Source organism: Sander vitreus, chromosome 23 (genome assembly GCF_031162955.1).
Source record: "Sander vitreus isolate 19-12246 chromosome 23, sanVit1, whole genome shotgun sequence".
NCBI lineage: Eukaryota > Metazoa > Chordata > Actinopteri > Perciformes > Percidae > Sander > Sander vitreus.
The window spans coordinates 1,269,320-1,289,015 of record NC_135877.1 but is presented as its reverse complement, the minus strand read 5'-3'; the positions used below and the strand labels follow the sequence as shown (position 1 = coordinate 1,289,015).

Here is a 19,696-nt window from a genome sequence, read left to right as displayed (position 1 = left end):
CACACCATCATGCTGCCGCAGATACTCACTAAACAACATCCAATGTGGATTAATGAAAGTAGTCCCCAACAAATGCACTACTTCCTCCTGTTTGAGTAACGTTTGATTAAAAACTACAGTGACCAGCTATTTTAGGAAATTACTGAGATTTGTTTTTTTAAAACTATATATTTGTGAGGTGCAATTGAAGATGTTGGTCCTCAGTAGGAACCAGTGGGCCTGGAGCTGCGAGCCACAGACAGAATAGAGAGTAGGGCTGCACCATATGAGGAAAATATGTGATATGCCGCAAAGTTGTTGAATATTGCGATAACGATATTAGTTGCGAAAAATAAACAGATATTTCTGTTTCTTTCAGTATTGTGCTAAAATACAACAAATTGCTTGTTGAATTTAAAGCAAATGAAAGGAAAAAGCATTCTTTTATTGAACAAAACAAACATTGAATTGAATATTAAAGGCACCACTTAAAAAATGGACAGGTACATTATAAAGTGCAGTTTTCCACTGATATTTTCTTTCACCTAACACAAAGAGAAATCTCTGAGTGTCTTTCACGATGTGTTTATTGTGGCAGTTGATATGGCGATGACGATAAAAACCCGATATCTTCTGCAGCCATGGTAGAGAAGTCGGTGTTGAGAGTCAGACTGCTACTTTTGGACTTTTTTATGGAGTTTGTAAGAAAATATAGAAAAGAAAACAGACTTCCTCCAGTGAGTAACATGTTTTTTATTAACAATAGGCAAGATAGCAAAAACTCTGACCAACTGGTATCATGATCCCTAAACGTACGTCGCTGAAATGTAGTCGAGGTTGAGCAACTAAATTGACCCTGTCAGGATAAGTCGCAGTATTTAGAACAGGGATCTTCAACAGGGGGTCCGGGACCTCTAGCGGGTCCTCAGAGTCAATCCAGGGGGGCCTCCAAATTATTGTTCTTTTTTTCCCTTTTCTTTCAAAAATTAAAAAGTCTTAATGTGAATCCAACATATTATTAGTAAATATAAATTCCTAAAGCTTGCTGGCCTATATTAAAAAACGTTGAAGACCCCTGGTTTAGAGATTACATTTGGTCCATGGTGACGCCCGCCTTTCTGTATCTCAGAATGCTGTGTATTTTAATCCCACTGCATGTATTTGTAATGCCTCTCGTCCCTTATATGAACTGTCAGCTAATGTGTGTCCAGTGAACCTTGTGTTGCCTCTCTAATAAGAGCCGCAGCAGATTTAGGAGCTGAACGCTCAGCATGCAGAGTGTGTCTTCCCCCCCCTTTTTATCCACCTTCTCTCCGTTCTGTCACCTCATTTTCCCATTACGCCGTCTCACATTCTCCGTCTAGAACTGGATTCAAAGATGCAGATTTTTGTCTCTCTGCGTTTCTGAAGTGACGTCGCTGTCCTCTCTGCGTGTCGGCGTGTCTGTGGGTGTTGGGGGGGGGGGGCAGATGAGACGTGGGCGAATGAAAAAATGACGACACCGGCTGCTGTGCTGCGCTGATGCTCGATGCAGTGGCAGAGCCTTAGAGATTTGAAAAGGCAATTAAGACTGAATTTTGAGTGTGGCATAAAACATGGGAGTTCAAAAGGGCAGCGTCTCCTTTAATCCTATCGCTCGGGAGAAAGACTCAAGACACATGTATACACAGCTGCAGAAACACCCTTATATCAGCATCTATCTTTTCAGTGGCGTTGTGAGGCAACGAGGGAAGAACCCAAGTCTAGGCAGACAGGGACAGTTCAGGGATTTTTTAAAGGAGACCTTTTTTGCTTTTGTGTATTTTCTGTCATTTCTATAATGTTACAATGTCAGATGTTCATGTTAAACGTGGCCAAAGATTCAAATAATGAGGGAAGTCTATTTAAAAGAAATCCCTGTGAGCCCAAACCCTCAGATTTCCCACTGTTCTGAACGCTCTGCTTTCAACAGTTTTTTCTACTCTGCTCCGTATGATGTCATACTGAGCCAGGTTTCCATATATGGTCATCTGCTCCAGGCAGGCTAATGTGTTTAGGTTACATACCCTGCCACATGTAGCCAAAATGTAGCCACATGCTAACGCCAGATACAGTGGCACCGGCAGGATTCTATTGTATAGTACGCACCAGGGCTGGGATGATATGCTTTAGTCCCGATTCAGTTCTTTCCCGATACATGGATGCTGATTCAATTTGTATTGCGATTTTCATTTATTGCGATTCCAGAAGTATTGCGATTCAGTAGTATTGAGTATTGCGATTTCCTTTCCTTCTTTAACAAAAACTGCACGCTGTAATCTTGGCTGCCAATGATGTTAATTTCTCCCAAATTTTGGGTCACATTCCTGCTGGAACATGTCCGGTTGTGTATTATTTGGTTTAGAAGCCTTTATCGGTGATTCTTCACAGTATAAAGTCCTGCTATATACTCCGCTGCAGTCACTCTCTATCTGCAATGGACTGTACACATGCAGCGACAGCATAGCACAGCTGCGGAGACTTCAGAGATCTGGACACGCTGGCCAATCAGAGCAGACTGGGCTTTTTGGGGAGGGGTGCTTAAAGAGACAGGTGCTCCAACAGAGCGTCTCAGACAGAGGTTGAATACAGGTGCTGCAGCCATGGACAGTCTGAGGAACATTAAGTGTTTTTGGAACATGTAAACATGTTCTAGTAGAAACCCAAAATACAAGAATAAACCTGAAAACCTATATAATACGTGTCCTTTAACGAAGTTAAGATGCATAAGTAGGGCTGTAACGAATTAACATTACATGACTGTCCTATTTGATATGACCTACCCATCGCACGAATATACGAATATTTTAATATTGGCATCCATCCCTATTGATAAGCGTACAGGCAGGTAGATAAAGACATGCATCTTTGGAGATCATAATTCCATCCTGATTGGGGCATTGTTTATGGAAAGAGATGTTGCAGTTACATGTTTTGAATTAAAATGTGTCAATGCTGTCTGCAGCACAAACCACCTCCTTTCTACTGGGGTGGGGGCAGAAATCTCAGAAACGGATATCTCAAAACCTTTGACACACATAAACAAAACCATCCCAGACTCCTCTTAACAGCAGTCATGAGACGCCGTAAGAGTTCCAGTCACCACTTCAACATAAACAGGGCAGTTACAGAGCAGCTTTGTTGTGTGGCAAGCAGTGACATGAACTCTGTGTGTGTGTGTGTGTGTCCACCCACCCACCCACCCTCCCTAACTTAGACAAACACAGCAGCAGCTCCCAGCACTCATCTGCTCTCACGTCTCGTCAGCATCCCTGGAGACACACACACACACACACACACACACGCACACACACACGCACACACACACACACGCACACACACGCAGCTGCAGATTTTTGTGTGAGAATGAGAATGAGAAAGAAGTTTGTGGATGTTCTCTCTAGAAAGTGTCACCTGGTGTGTGTGTGTGACTGTGTGTGTGTGTGTGTGTGTGTCTGTGTATACTTGAATTTTCATCTGTGGTGGTCGTAGTCTTGTTTGGGAAAGAAGTCATGCTCTCTGTCCTTACCCACCTATTATCTCTCTCGCACATACACATGGACACACACACACACACACACACACACACACACAGATAGATAGATAGAGAGAAGTGTCAGAGCCCGGTGAGTGTGTGCATGTGTTGCCATGGCAACGCATTCGGAAGGGGTGTCAGAGTGTGTAAACTCATTCAGGCTGACACTCACGTGACATGTTCATCATCTGCAAAGTTCCAGAGCATCCACCCTTTTCGTAATGTCTCACGACACAATACTGTATGCATGGTGGTCCTCTCACTAGCAGGCAATGAAAAGGCTCAATGTGTTCTGACATAATGGCAGCGTCACTGTTTAACCTGTGCAGCTGTCCGCCTGCAGAGATCATGCTGTTGTGACACAGCTGTGGCATTGGCTGTATAACTGCTTTATAAAGCCACAGTATAGGGCAGGGGTGTCAAACTCATTTTCACCAAGGGTGAAATTTTGTCGCACTTCGGTCGCCATAAAGCCCTACAAAGGTCAGCAAAAAGGTTCCTTAACCATCATAGAGTTTAGCAAATCAAGAAAAACAATCTATCTATCTTCCATCCATCCATTCATCCATCCATCCATCCATCCATTTGCAGGTCTGAATATTAAAACTGATTCTGGGGGAGTTTCTGAGTCTCAGAGTCAGTAAATCTGCCAATTTCTGCTTTGAGTGTCACGTAAATTGCAGTATGGAAAACATTTTTCTGTGTTATTGGTTTGGCGCACAAGTAGGCGGGCATAATTTGATACACAGGCCGGATCTAAATCTGCGAGGGGCCAGATTCGGCCCGCGGCCCTTGAGTTTGACACGTGATATAGATGAATCAATACTAGAAAGAATTGTTAGCTGCTGCCCTACAGCAATGGACTTACTCTTTATACTAGGCCTGCTAATAAACTAATATACTACTCTTAGAGTTTTGGTTGGAAGGATCAAGAAAGAAAGAAATCATGACCTTTAGCTTCAATATCTTCTAAACCCAAAGAATTTTGGGCCATTTTGTCTTGTTTTTTTTTTTTGTGAAGGAAATAAAAGCTTTTCTAGCGATAATTATTTAATAAGAAGCCTTCTCTGTATTTATTATTTTACATAATCCCATGGATTATCCTGCTAATATCCCTCCAAGGGTGTGGCTTTGCTTTCAAAAGTATGATGAATGAAATATCCTCCGTATGGTAACTCTACTTCAAATAATTGTGAGTTACCTTAATACACACCTGCTACTTTGTTGTTTCCCCCCCTCATTCCCCCTGCTCTGGTGTTCCCCCCTCTCATTCCCCCTGCTCTGGTGTTTCCCCCTCTCATTCCCCCTGCTCTGGTGTTCCCCCCTCTCATTCCCCCCTCTCATTCCCCCTGCTCTGGTGTTTCCCCCTCTCATTCCCCCTGCTCTGGTGTTTCCCCCTCTCATTCCCCCTGCTCTGGTGTTTCCCCCTCTCATTCCCCCTGCTCTGGTGTTCCCCCTCTCATTCCCCCTGCTCTGGTGTTTCCCCCTCTCATTCCCCCTGCTCTGGTGTTTCCCCCTCTCATTCCCCCTGCTCTGGCGTTTCCCCCTCTCATTCCCCCTGCTCTGGTGTTTCCCCCTCTCATTCCCCCTGCTCTGGTGTTTCCCCCTCTCATTCCCCCTGCTCTGGCGTTTCCCCCCTCTCATTCCCCCCTGCTCTGGCGTTTCCCCCTCTCATTCCCCCTGCTCTGGTGTTTCCCCCTCTCATTCCCCCCATCTCTGGTGTTTCCCCCTCTCATTCCCCCTGCTCTGGTGTTCCACCTCTCATTCCCCCTGCTCTGGTGTTTCCTCCTCTCATTCCCCCTGCTCTGGTGTTCCCCTTCTCATTTCCCCTGCTCTGGCGTTCGGGAGCCTCTAAATCGGAAACATTTGGAAACACTTCTGACCCATTTGGTTTGGAATAGGGATAGACTGATTATTGGCCCTGGCTTAGACAATAAAAGCTTTCTGATTAACATCTTGGGGCAGTACCCGCTTTAAAACGCTATACATTTAAACATTTCTACGGCAACCAGTATGAGAACGGATGAAACCAGCAGCCTTACAAACATCCTTCAGCCAATCACAATCAAGTATTCTGCATGGCCGCTGATGAACGAGAAAGAATACCGTGTGAGAGCGATGTGTTGGACAGTGCATCGGCAGTGAAACAAAGATGTGTGTGCAGTCGCGCTGTGAGACGGTGAAACCGAGGAGATTGTGTTTGCTGGAATCAAATTACAAGTTTCATGAGCTTGCCATAATATTTACAGTGTTCCAGATGTGTGTGAGCAGTTTGTGCTGCGTGTGTGCATTGAGGAGGAAGGAAGAGGCAGTTACATTTTGTGCGTGTGTGTGTGTGTGCGTGTGTGTGTGTGTGTGTGCGTGTGTGTGTGTGTGTGTGTGTGTGTGTGTGTGTGTGCGTGTGTGTGTGTGTGTGTGTGCGTGTGTGTGTGTGTGTGTGTGTGTGTGTGTGTGTGTGCGTGTGTGCGTGTGTGTGTGTGTGTGTGTGTGTGTAGGCCTGTCTGTATTTACATAAGCGTCTCATTGTGGTTATCTGAGAGCTGTCCGCGGTTATTTTGCATAGTTGTCAGATTCCACAATCACGGAAATTTAACAAACCTGACCTTGTTACAAACCTGACAACAAATAGAAAGTGAATACGTTACGTATTGGTCAGCGGGGTAAATAAAGTGTCCACCTGCGAGCAAGGTTCCAGAGACCTCACTGCTGTTGGACCGGTTCTTCAGGATCAGCTCAAATGAGAGCGTATTTGTTGCTTATCAAGTAGTCTATATCCTCGACCTTCCACTTCCGGGATTGCCTCATTGCCGCCAGAAATTCCACTGTATGTCCTTTTTTCCACCGGATGTCCGTCCCCTTCCTCTGTCTCTGTGTTGGCGTTCTAACCTCTGGTGGATTTGTGAGGACTATGGTTAACTGCTCCTCAGATCTCTGCAGGGTAAATCCAGACAGCTAGCTAGACTATCTGTCCAATCTGAGTTTTCTGTTACACGACTAAAACTAGTTCCTTCCTGAGACTATTTAGCAGAGGCACCGTGGCTCTGTCCGTCGCTTAGCACCACCCAAGACGATTGTGATTGGTTTAAAGAAATGCCAATAAACCAGAGCACGTTTTTCTCCCATCCTGGAATGCTGTGTGGACTAGCCAGACCCTCCTCCGTAGCGCCGTGGAGGAAGGTCTGGCAATGCGAGACTACTTACCAAGTAAGATAATGAATATGTCAGTAACGGCTTTCTACATTTATAGCTGGGAGTATAGGGTTGGGTATCGTTGTGTCAATGCCGAACCGGTACTTTTTAAAACTTTTCCGATTCCTAAAACGATTCTTGAAAAACTGAAAAATGACATCAAAGAAAGGCCTTTACGTCCGTTTTGGGGAGCCCAGAGGAAAAATACGGCATTTTAAAAGTAGCCTACATTTACGGTAGCTAGCTTACAGTAGACTAGATATTTTTACCGTTTTGGAGCGAAAATATTTCAGTCGACACATTAAGTGGAACTAAAATGAGGAACAGAAATTTGCATTCTAATCCGGTCCGATTCCTACTGGTTGAGTAGGAACCGGGTTTCGGTACCCAACCCTATGTGTGTGTCCCTTACAGGTGCAGCGGTGTTATGCTGGAGTTGTCGCTTCCATCCATCTTTTCTAACCACAATTATCACAGAATGTTTGGATGGAAACATGGTGTCATAAGAGCAGCGTGGGTCCTTTCTGGAGTAAGTCAGTGCGAGCGTAGTGAGGGTGTGGTCGAGAGAGAGAGAGAGAGAAAGAGAGGATGGATGCGATCAGAGATGTGTTGATGAGGATAAGACTGAGAAACTAATCTAAATCGCCACATCATACAGCCCCAAAAATGCAAGGCTCCATGGGTGAAAGATGAATGTTAAAGTCTTTTAGCCTGCAGCCAACAATGCTTTTAAAGCCTTGCATAACAAAAAGAAGTGAGGACAAAGTGCTTTGTCTGCTCCGAAGAGGAATGAATAGAGAAGGCAAGGCACAGAAGTGCATCAGTCGTCATTAACCAGACTAGACTTTCACAGTGGACTGTCTTAGCATTTAGTCCCATCTCCATGCACGAGGATTGGCACCAGGTTTCCATGGTGCTGTTTGAACGTCATGTTAGCGTTTGATTAAAATGTGTATGTGTTTTTCTTGCATTTTTTGGCCCTTAGTGAAGTTGAGTTTGACACCCTTGGGCTAGAACATTATAAACACCACGAAGACTCTCGACCATATATCACACCACTTTACTATTTTAACAACTAAACCCCGGCCACACATATTTGATTTGTGTTGTTCGTAACTGGACTAAATGGAAGAAACCATTTAACTATGTAGTCTACTTACTTTTATGGTAGAAGCACAAATATCCAGGAAAAATAACCAAACAACAAAATGTGCAGGCAAAACGCTTCGCTTCTGAGATGTTCCCGCATGGCGGACCAGGGAACACGACCACGGCACAGCCAGAACGCCGTGCATCTGTGTCTGGTGGATTTCCGTGGTTACAGCTTGCAAGGGGAGTGTCACGTGACAGACGGGTGTCAAACATAGACTGTTAATATTAATGGACAACGCATCCGGTTCGGCGAAGTGCTGCAAATGTGGAAGTGCCTTAAACCTGCTTTCTATCTGAATTCCAGCAGGGGGAGACTCCTTAAACCTGCTTTATATCTGAATTCCAGCAGGGGGAGACTCCTTAAACCTGCTTTATATCTGAATTCCAGCAGGGGGAGTCTCCTTAAACCTGCTTTCTATCTGAATTCCAGCAGGGGGAGACTCCTTAAACCTGCTTTATATCTGAATTCCAGCAGGGGGAGACTCCTTAAACCTGCTTTCTATCTGAATTCCAGCAGGGGGAGACTCCTTAAACCTGCTTTCTATCTGAATTCCAGCAGGGGGAGACTCCTTAAACCTGCTTTATATCTGAATTCCAGCAGGGGGAGACTCCTTAAACCTGCTTTCTATCTGAATTCCAGCAGGGGGAGACTCCTTAAACCTGCTTTATATCTGAATTCCAGCAGGGGGAGTCTCCTTAAACCTGCTTTCTATCTGAATTCCAGCAGGGGGCGACACATGCGGTTTCAAAAGGAGATCAGTTTCTGTAGAAGTCTATGAGAAAGTGACCCACTTCTCTCTTGATTTATTACCTCAGTAAACATTTTCATAATGAGTTTATGGTCTCAATCGCTAGTTTGAAGTCTTCTGCAACACAGAATGAGGTTCACTTTTTGAATTATGGTCTCGTTGATTTTAAAATCGGCGATAAAGCAGGGGGTGTTTTAGGGCGTGGCTATGATGTGATTGCCAGTGAAAGTGTGTAACGTAACGTAGAGTGTAATGACTCCTCCCTCTCTCCTAAAATCATCACATCCCAACCAGGATGGCTGCACCGTAACGGCAAACTCAACGACTCATAGCAGATCTCCACAGACCAATGGGTGACGTCACACATGCTCTGTCCATTAATATACAGTCCATGGTGTCAAACAAAGATCTAAAAGCCACATGTACAAACAATTTTGGACGTAAGTGACAAACAATGTGCTTTGTCATTCGGTTTGAAGGACATGTTGTCCAACAAGGGTGGACTGAGCTACTGCCACCCCCAATTCTTTTTTCAATTATGTTTTAACTGCTGTATATTACTATCTCTGTATGGATGTGAAATGATTTCTATCTTTGTTTTTAAAATCATAAACTCTGGTACTCGCCGATACCAGCATTTTAGGCGGTATCGGAGGCTTTTGTGATACTGGTATCGGTGTCAGAACATCTCTAGTGCTCAGCCCTGGTGCATGGTGGGGGAGAAGTAGTGGCTTTGTTAGTTGCAGCGCTGCTGATTTTATGTCGTTTTTTAAAGTCAGGTCACATCTATGTGAGAGTGTGTAGCAGTGTGCTGGGGCTTCTCTAAATGTGTGTGTATGTGTGTGTGTATGTTTGAAGTGTGTGGCCATGGTCTGTAAGTAAAGGACATTATTCACCAAACAATTTCACTTTATAATCCAGTAGTGTTAATGTGACAGATGATTTGGTTGCACCAGTGACTGACTCTGTGGTGAGACTCAGATTAACACAATACATGGATACGTTAAGTTTTTTTGCTGACATCACTTTCACGGGTCACGGTGAGTCTGGTGCTGCAGGCTCGGATGCTTAAGTACCTGTGCGTAACGAGATGGCAGGACAGAAATGAAAATTGTCTGTTGTGTGGTTAAATTGCTCTCTGCAGCTGTACTGCCAGTGTCTCTTTAGTTCCCACAAATCTAATAGTGAAAGCTCTTCTCTCTAGACCAGTGTTATTGATTACACGGCTCGCGGGCCTCCTGCGGTTCGCCAAGCTTGAATTTGTGGCTTGCATGGCTGTAAATAATACGGTGATATGATCAAGCAGTCAAAACAGATATTTCATAAAAACATTTAATAACAAGCAGGGCTTGGGGCCTCCGTAGCTCACCTGGTCGAGTGCGCGCCCATATATAGACCGGCTGCGGGTCATTACCCCTCTCTCTCCCCTTTCATGTCTTCAGCTGTCCTATACAAATAAAGGCCTAAAATGCCCAAAAAAATAATCTTTGAAAAACAGGCAGGGCTATAACACAACCCTAAATCTGCTAAATCTGTCGTGTCACGTCACTGTCAGGAGTTACATTCTTCCACTCAAACTTTCATTTACATCATATCAATCATTTTAGCCTTTCAGTTTAATGGTTTTAAATAGGGATAGCCCGATCCCGTTCGCAAGTGTCGGATTGGAGCCGATATTTTTTTTTTTAACTAGTCGGGGATCGGCATTCACCCATATTACCTTTCTCCGATCATTTACATCGGCTTGTAGTGATCGCTGCCTTTAATCACACACACCCTGGCCCACAGGCACACTGCCTGGATGCCGGCACTTTAACTCAAAATGTCGCGCGGCCACTCACCAGCGTCTGTCTAGAGAGTGTCTCGTAGCTTGTCAGCCCTTGGCAACGAGTAAGAAAGTCCGTATTTCTTTCATCCGTTTATTACAGAGGCTGAGTACGCCAATTCTCCACCCTTCTTCTGTGATTCCACCAGGAAACCAGCCTACAGGCTGTTATTCCCTGGAGCTGACATCGGAGTTAAACACGAGAAGAAAATCAAAGATTAACTATTAGGCGCAAGAGGCGTCACTGAGTTTAGTTTCTGTTGTCCAGCGGCGAACTTAAAGGTGCACTATGAGTTCCTGCATGGTCTCTTCTGCTGACGTTCCAGGTACATTCCAAACAAAACCCCCCATGTTTCCGTAACTGTCATGACTAAGTCACTAAGCCCCACCCCCTCCCCCAACCATCTTGTCTGTGATTGGCTGGAACGTGGTTTGTTGTATTTTGGTGTCTATCCTGTGCCCCTAGTGTTTGTTTGACATTTACGACCCGTGCTTTTTCACGGTGTGTTCAGGGGGCAGGCAGCTAGCAGATCAAGGAGAGATGACTACGATTTGAGACAAAAATGAAATCACGCTGAAACCATGCAGGAACTCATAGTGCACCTTTAAAACCTTGTTTATTCTTTGGTTGGGGGTTTGCTAGGATTCTAAAGAGAACTGTTGTGGTGTTGAGAGAAAAGACACATTTTGCTGCACTAAGTTAAATGTATTAAGCTTAAGACATATTTAAGTTACTTTGTTTGCTCAGTTATTTTTGTAAACAAAAACAAAAAAAGACTCTATTATCTGAGCAAATACGAAAGTATCCGAGCGGGACTCTGTATCGGCACATGTTCAATATTTTTAAAATCGGATCAGGATCTGGGGCCAAAAAAGCTGATCGGGACATCCCTAGTTTTAAATCAGGATCTTCAGTATTTAGATGAAATGGCTCATGACATAACATCCCTCAGGTAGAGAAAGAGCAGGTATGATCATGGACTTTAAAGGAAACTTGCTGGAGAAATAACAGAGGCCTACTCGACTGCAGGGGGCCCACAGATTTGCATTGCGGTGCTGTCTGTGCCAGAGTGTGTTTGTCAGGTTGCTCTTGCCAATCTGAGCTTGCACATTTGTTTGTTTGTTTGTTTGTTTGTTTGTGTGTGTGTGTGTGTGTGTGTGTGTGTGTGTGTGTGTGTTTATGTTGAACCTGAAAGACTGGCTTCGTCCTCCCACTCAGCACAGTGTGAGAGGAGACATTGAATTGTTTGCGCTTGAAAAGCATGAAAACATAAAAAAAAAAAGAGAGGATGTGTTCTTGTGTGTTTTCTCTCCCAGTGCTGAGAGACTTTGGCAGGAAGATTTTATTTTATGTGTGCAAGAGAGAGAGAGAGGAACAGAAACAGTGAACGTGACATGCCCTCCTTCTGTCTTTCTAATAATAACTGAGTTATGTCCTCTTTTTATGATACAGGTCTCCTAAGTATTGTGTTAAATGGTTGGGCGGGGTGGAATGTGAATATATCGGCACACGATTGAAGGAAGACAAGCCTGGCCGCCTTGGACAGGAAGTTTGTATCAGTGTTGTATACTGTGTCTCCTTCAGAGGACAGACACAGGAAGGAAGCAGACTAGCTCAGTTATCTCTGAACCACATGCCCTCGCTACATGCTAGCTTTGCACAAAGTTATGGTGGTGAAAAAGATGCTGCGGCACCTGCTTTAGGAGTTTTGTCCAGGACGGGTGTTTGAATTTCATGCAAGCTGACAAAAGTGAACCATGTATGGAGGACTGAAGCTGCCAACATCAAAAAATTAATAAATGACTTCTTAAATAAATTATTATGCCATTAAATATACCAAAAATGATCATTTAATCAAACAAATGTGACCTATGGTATTTTTAATTTGCTTCTATTTTTATAGATATGTGTTTATTGATTTTCAAAATATGACAGCATAGGACATTTTCAGAGGCAGCAACAAAAAACAAGCCAAAATAGACAAAACGTATCCAAACAAAACAAACTAAACTTGGCTCACTGATCCAAACAAATATTTACATAGAAGAGATTCAGGTGATACATGATAGATGATTAATCGAAGATATACACATACACACACACACACACACACGTACATACAGTATATACATAAACATACATTTATATAGACCTGTCCATGCGTACATTTCATTTACTACTTAATTTGTTTACCTTTGTATCAATCCACCTATTTATATACTTTCCTATTTAATCTCTCTCCGTATTTCCTCTACCCCCCCTCTGCTCTTTTTTCTTTTCTTTCACACTGCTCCGCTCTGCGCTCAACTCAATTTATTTTTTTTATCTCCGCGACTGAGTGGCATATTGATACAACGACTCGATAATGGAATTCGTTGCCTTTTAATAATCAAATTGTATTGATTTTATCGATTCGTTGTTGCAGCCCTACTCTGTTCTATAACCAATAATTCCCATTTGGTGATGAACCAACACTGAATTATCAGTGAATCTGCAGCTCTGCTTTATGGAGGTTCCGCTCATTTATTTGTCGCTTTTGCCAATTTTAAGTCCCTCTGACTGTCTGCTTTGGCTTCAGATCGTTGAAAATTATAACTTGGAATTTTTGTTGAATGGAATCAATTGCAACTAAATTTACACATAGCCTAGTGAGCAATATATACAGCCTGTCCTGTCTCCTGCACGCTCCAAAGAGAAGGCCAGAGGACTAACGTTACCCAATTACTTATGTCTCCCGTTGTATTGGTTTGCCCTCTAATTAGTCTCACATAGCCAGACCTTCCTCCACAGAGCTGCAGAGGAAGGTCTGGCTAGTCCACACAGCATTCCTGGATGGGAGAAAAACGTGCTCTGGTTTATTGGCATTTCTTTAAACCAATCCCAATTGTCTTGGGTGGTGCTGAGCGCCGGACGGAGCCACGGTGCCTCTGCTAAATAGCCTCAGGAAGGAACTTGTTTTGGTGGAACATGTGGACGTTAAAAAGTAGTTTTAGTCGTGCAACAGAAAACTCAGATTGGACAGATAGTCTAGCTAGCTGTCTGGATTTACCCTGCAGAGATCTGAGGAGCAGTTAACCATAGTCCTCACAAATCCACCAGAGGTTAGAACGCCAACACAGAGACAGAGGAAGGGGACGGACATCCGACCTAAATGAGTGAAAACCGGTGGAACTTCCGTCAGCAACAGTCCAGAAGTGGAACATCGTGGATATAGACTACCCTCCAATGGACATAACGCGCAAAAATAGATACTTGAATATACATTCAAACCACTATGGTTTTTTAGAATGAATATTCAAACGGCCAATTTTGACAGCCATATTGCCCTTTTTCACTTTGTCTCCAAGTGAAGAAATGTCCAAGTTGGCTCCAACGACTCCGTGTGTCGAGGAAAATTGGTTTCGGTGAGATAAAGCTAAGGAGTCAGTGAAGGAGTGTGCTATGTTTGGACCGGGAGTAAAGGGAGCAAAGAGACCCTGATTGTGATGTTTGGTCTGAGTTGCTGTCTGTGTGTCAGCCTTGAACTCACATATCATCCGTAACACACACACACACACACACACACACACACACACACTGTCCTTGAGGATACACTACGTTGCTATCCCAGCTAAAGGCCAGGTGCTGTGTATTCCCTCACTAAGTTTGAAACTGCACCAGTTTTGGCGCCCGATCTCAGAGACAAGGACGGAACAATACAAGGCAAGGAGGGTAAGTACCAAACATCAGCTGCTCTCAGAGTTGGGGAAGATAAACTGGCGTTGTTCACAGAGGACTGAGGCCGAGTCTGTTTTTCTCTTACTCGGCATAGATGGCCTGACCACGGCGACCTTGCACATATTACTTTATCAGCAGAGAAAATGAACATATGAAACATTATTATTGACTTTTCCATCTGTGGCCGGGCGGATTCGTATCGTCTCTCCCCACTGGCAGCCGGAGGAATGGCTCGTCTTCCATTCCAAAACATTTCTGAAAGCTTTCAGATATTTCCCAGCAAACACACAGCACTCCATATGAGGCTGAACTCAGAGCAGTGTGTGTGTGTGTGTGTGTGTGTGTGTGTGTGTGTGTGTGTGTGTGTGTGTGTGTGTGTGTGTGGAGTCGGTGTCCTCCGGCCGGGAGTGTCCTCATGTTAACTCAGTGATGTCAGCCTCACAGAGAACGTCTTTCTGTGTGTCACGATATATGTGTTTATCTTCTCTTCCATCTGGGCGGCTGCAGGTCAGCAGTGTAACAGGAGAACTGGTTTCCCCCCCCCCCCTCATTTCTGGACTATGTTTTTCTTTTGGTTCCCAACCTCAAGAGGAGCCACTCAGAGATTATGAGACAGAGAGAGAGAAAGACATGCGGAAAGTGTGATGGAAGAAAGACAAAAGTAGAATCCGTTGATTATAGAAAATGAGACTTAGAATGAAAGGATAAAAACTGAAAAGGGGGCGGGGGGGGGGAGACAAAAGAAAAGAAAGGAAGAGAGAAAGAAGAAGAACAAAACAGGGTGGGACCAAATGATTGCTTGAGATGAGCGTCACTACTGGATCAAAGAAAGAAAAGGATGAGCAGAAACAAAGAAGAAAAATGAATATTAGAGGGTGGAACCTGTTGCTGGTGGAAATGAGATTTAGTTATGCAGCTCTAGAGAGGAAACTGCGCAGCAGGGCCTTCCCTGGCTTTGTGGAAGACTAACGTGTGCATATTTGGCTGGGGGTTTAGGCACCCTTCCTGAAGAAAGTGTTAGGTTTTTTTCTAGGGGTGTCCCCGAATAGTTGAATATTCCATGCTTTGACGGATGTAGCCTGATTTGACTGCAAGTCTCACAGTCGAATCTTTGCAGAGGCGTACAGCCCAGTTCAGACCAAAGATTCTGGACCAGACGAGTGTAAACTTGCAGCTACTTGCAACGAGCCGGTCTGCGAGGTTCTGAAACCTGCCAGTTTACACCAATACGACGAGATGTGTATCATCTGCATAGCACAACGACTCTTTGTACTTTCGTCCTAACTTCTGACTTTCAGGCTTTTTTTGTAGCTGGATATCATTCGTTGCGTGCATATATGAATGTGGATAACGTACGTGATAGTGAGATTGCTTCATTCACTGTTCTGTTAACGACGCTCGCTCTCTTCAGTCACTCTCTAGGTCGCTCGACCATACACCGTGCTTGCGGGCGCTCTTTGAGCCTCCGGGCTGGTTCAGACCGCTGTAACTTCTCCCTGCAATGTCCTAAATTGGTTTTGTCTCGTCACCAATCCATTAAATCTTTTTAAAGTGGGTAAATAAATCCAACTGCCCCATGACAGATTCAAGTTTCACTTTCCATAACCCGTAGTCTACATCCACGACGTTCCACTTCCGGGATTGCTCCGTTGCCAAGGGAAATTCCGCTGGATGTCACGCCTCTAGGCCGGATGTCCGTCCCCTTCCTCTTTCTCTGTGTTGGCGTTCTAACCTCTGGTGGATTTGTGAGGACTATGGTTAACTGCTCCTCAGATCTCTGCAGGGTAAATCCAGACAGCTAGCTAGACTATCTGTCCAATCTGAGTTTTCTGTTGCACCACTAAAACTACTTTTGAACGTCCACATGTTCAACCAAAACAAGTTCCTTCACTATTTTGCAGCGGCACCGTCCAGCACTTAAAGACATGCCAATAAACCAGAGCACGTTTTTCTCCCATCCCAGAATCCTGTGTGGACTAGCCAGACCCTCCTCCGCAGCGCTGTGGAGGAAGGTCTGGCAAAGCGAGACTACTAATGTATGTAGTATGTCCTTCAGACCGTCTGACAACGGTAGAAATACATGGAGCACGGACGCAGCGCGACACGTCTGCTGCAGAGTTCCTCCATTACAATCAACTAAGCTGCTACGCTGAGCACGAAGCCCATGCTCTTCTCCAATTGTGTTGAGATCGGATGGCAAAAACCACGTGTCCACATTCTGATGACAGTGAGAATGGGAATGTGTCCTGTGTCCACATTAAAGATCGCCTGCTCAACTGTAAACGGAACCAGTACTCGTTCAAAGTATTTCTCATGTCACATCGTGTGTGTCGGATGTTATTATCATATATGCTACGATATAATACAACTTTATTGTCAATTTACACTGAAATAAATTTTTCGTTTGCGAGCCGCTCCGCTTTAAAGGTCCAGTGTGTAACGTGTTTAGTTGTTCATTATCAAAATCTGTGTTGCCCATTCACAAACTTGTCCTTTTTCATGAATATTTACCACCACCATCAATTCCAAGTATTCCTTTTGGCTTTTGTGGGGGGGTTGTCTGAGGGGGTCTGATTATAATTTCACAAACAGTAATTCTGGATTGCTAAAACAGCAGTATGCGCACAAGCGTGAACCACCAGTGTTGCTTCTTGCTGCGTATCTTTTAGTGTCTTGACAGTTGTCGACACTTTTGGACGGCGAGATTGCAGCGAACGGAAACACCAACAGCTAAAGTAGGTCGTTCAAAACCTTTCTTTTTTGTAAACTCTGTATACACAAACAATGTTCTCAATGCTGGAATTCATGTGTAGAGCCCTTGGTGATACTTGGAGCAAAGTTTCAGTGTTTGTAGTGTTTTAAAAATAGTGATTTTGATGTGATCATAGTAGTGCCCCTAGCAGTCCCATTCGAAAGGCCATTTGACCAAAAATGAGAATACGGTGAATTTTAAAGGTGGCGCTTCCATCCTAATTATGCTTTCAAACAAAGGTTTGCCTCGGGTACATTCACAAAAACACCCTAGGTTGCATTTTGGTGAAAGTTACATTTTAATGCTAGATTAGGGCTTGTGCTAGTTTGAGGCTAGCAGCTTGCTGACCTCAGAACATATCGGTACCGCTCTGACTCGGAGAGCCTCTCTCTCTCTCAGTAATGTGTCGGTAGTCCCGGCTTTTTCACTGATGCAATCAAGAAGCATTTAAACGTGAGTGAGCGAGTGACAAACTGCGTTATTTTCAAATGGTGCATGCCTATAGAGTTACTATGGTTAACGTCTAGAAATAATGCCCTTGACTTTGCTTGCTGTTGGTTAGCTAACATTGCGTCAACCATTACTTCGCGATCCCACGTTACCAAATCTTAAGCTGTGAAAGGCGAGAAACTGGTGAGTGGGCCTGCTGATCAACAGCCGGTTTTGCTATTTTTAAGGAGGTCCTTTTTTATCATGTAAATCGACGCAAATAGACTGCTGAAGATGATTTTTAAGTAGCGCAGAGCACTGATGGACCCATACACATTCTACATTTTATGGCAACCCCAGAGTGGGCGAGAAATATTGAAGCATATAATCAAGACATTGTGGAAAGGGGCAGAGTGAACTATTTGCACTCCTATGATACAGTTTTGCTAAAATATTCCACTCTGTATTCATTTGCAGAATGAGGGATATTGAGGGAAGTGAGGCAATTCTTGTGCAACAGATGGATAGAGGCTGTAAAAGCAGTTGGAATTGGTCTTGGCTGAAACTTGACACTACAATCAAGGTCCATGCAGTCAAACACACATTAACTTTTATAAGAAAATTGAAAAAAAGGGTTGTGCTAAATGCACTCTCTGCATGAAGGAAATTAACTACAGTAGCAGAGGGGCGCATGCCCTGTTTGCACACTGTCAGACATCCATACACACAAACAGAGTGACCTCAGTCTTATCTACTCAAGGTGTGGCACAACTCCTCCGTAAGGAAGATCCTTTACCAGCTACTCAGAACCAGGCCTCAGCAGCAGAGAAGACCAGGGAAAGGTGTGTGTGTGTGTGTGTGTGTGTGTGTGTGTGTGTGTGTGTGTGTGTGTGTGTGTGTGTGTGTGTGTGTGTGTGTGTGTGTGTGTGTGTGTGTGTGTGTGTGTGTGGAGTACATAATGAGGACAAATGGAAATGAACAAAATTAGTTTAAAATGAATCACAAATGTCAGGAACAGGAGTCTTCTTCTTCTTCACCCAGAAAAAGACAAAGGAGATTGAAAAGAGCAAGAGACCGTCTTTTTGAAACATGAAGGCTCCCGTAGCTGTAATACGTACTCTGAACTGCGTGGTGCGAGAGCGTTGATTGTGATATATGATCTCAACGCTAGATGAGAGAAATTCCCACACATTAGATCTTTAAAAGAAGAAATAAAGAGACAAATACACACAGAGTTAGACAACAAGGGAGTAGATTAGCCTGAGTGGGGGATTGACAAATACTTTAACTTGATAAAAGCAATTTAAACATTATTGTCATTGAGTTAGTAAGGTTAGGTGTATAGCAGGCTAACATACATTTTGAAGCAGTTATTATTCATGTGAAAGAAGGATATATTGAAATCATTTGTATGATGGATTTTTGCTCAACACAAAAGGAAACAACAACAACAAAACATTATCGGTTTTGCTATTGTGTGTGTGTGTGTGTGTGTGTGTGTGTGTGTGTGTTTATGTGTCTGTGTCTGTCCTCGGCTCACAGCGAAGGTTATTGGGCCATCACCAGCAGAACTGCCAACCCCATTACAGCAAATGTCTGCTGCCACACACACACACACACACACACACACACACACACACACACACACACACACACACACACACACACACACACACACACACACACACACACACTTTTCATCTAACACTAAAGGGATTCATGCAATCCCTCCACAGCTAATTGAAATTATCTGGGATGAGGTGTGTGTGTGTGTGTGTGTGTGTGTGTGTGTGTGTGTGTGTGTGTGTGTGTGTGTTTTCCCCTTGTTTACTTGCTGAGGAAGGACAAACCACACAGTGAAGAGGGTAATATGAAGGCAGCAACATGCTTGGCCTCTCTTGCACTCTGTCTAACTATTCTTCAGTTTAGCTCGGGGGCTGCCACATGCACATCATGCACATTAAACAGCAGAGCCACCCTGAAAGGCTCGCTTCACCCAAATTACAAGAAAACATTTTCTCATTTATACTTCTGTGGTTCCCAACCTGGGGGGTTAACTCCCTAAGGGCTTGCTAGGTAAATCTGGCCCTGTTCAGACCTGGTATTAACATGCATCCTGGGTGATCCCATCACAAGTGGACAGCTCTAAGTACAGGCCTTTGCCAGTCAACCGCAGTGGTGTCAGACGCACAGAGATCCCCTGGGACCACCAGTAGACAAAATTTTTTAATTTTTTAGGTTTATAAGATGTACCTAAAATTCAAAAATACAGTATTACGCACATCGCCATCGGGCGGAGAAAAGTACGACCTTCGGCACACAATCAGACTGTATAGTGTTCGCTTTTTCC

At 44.0% G+C, this 19,696-nt stretch overlaps 1 protein-coding gene across 8 annotated transcripts in view; it reads left to right on the top strand.

Moving 5' to 3' along the window:
* The window catches only part of plekha5 (pleckstrin homology domain containing, family A member 5), a 248,798-nt gene that overhangs the window by 53,959 nt on the left and 175,143 nt on the right, over nucleotides 1-19,696 (top strand). Inside the window, exon 4 of one of the 8 annotated variants that reach the window (XM_078243209.1) lies at nucleotides 13,505-13,587. The exons of the other annotated variants lie outside the window; for them this stretch is intronic. Coding sequence (XP_078099335.1) covers nucleotides 13,505-13,523 — 19 coding nt within the window. The 3' untranslated portion in view covers nucleotides 13,524-13,587. Of the gene's footprint in view, nucleotides 1-13,504; nucleotides 13,588-19,696 lie in introns of those variants that run through there. 8 annotated transcript variants of the gene reach the window in all.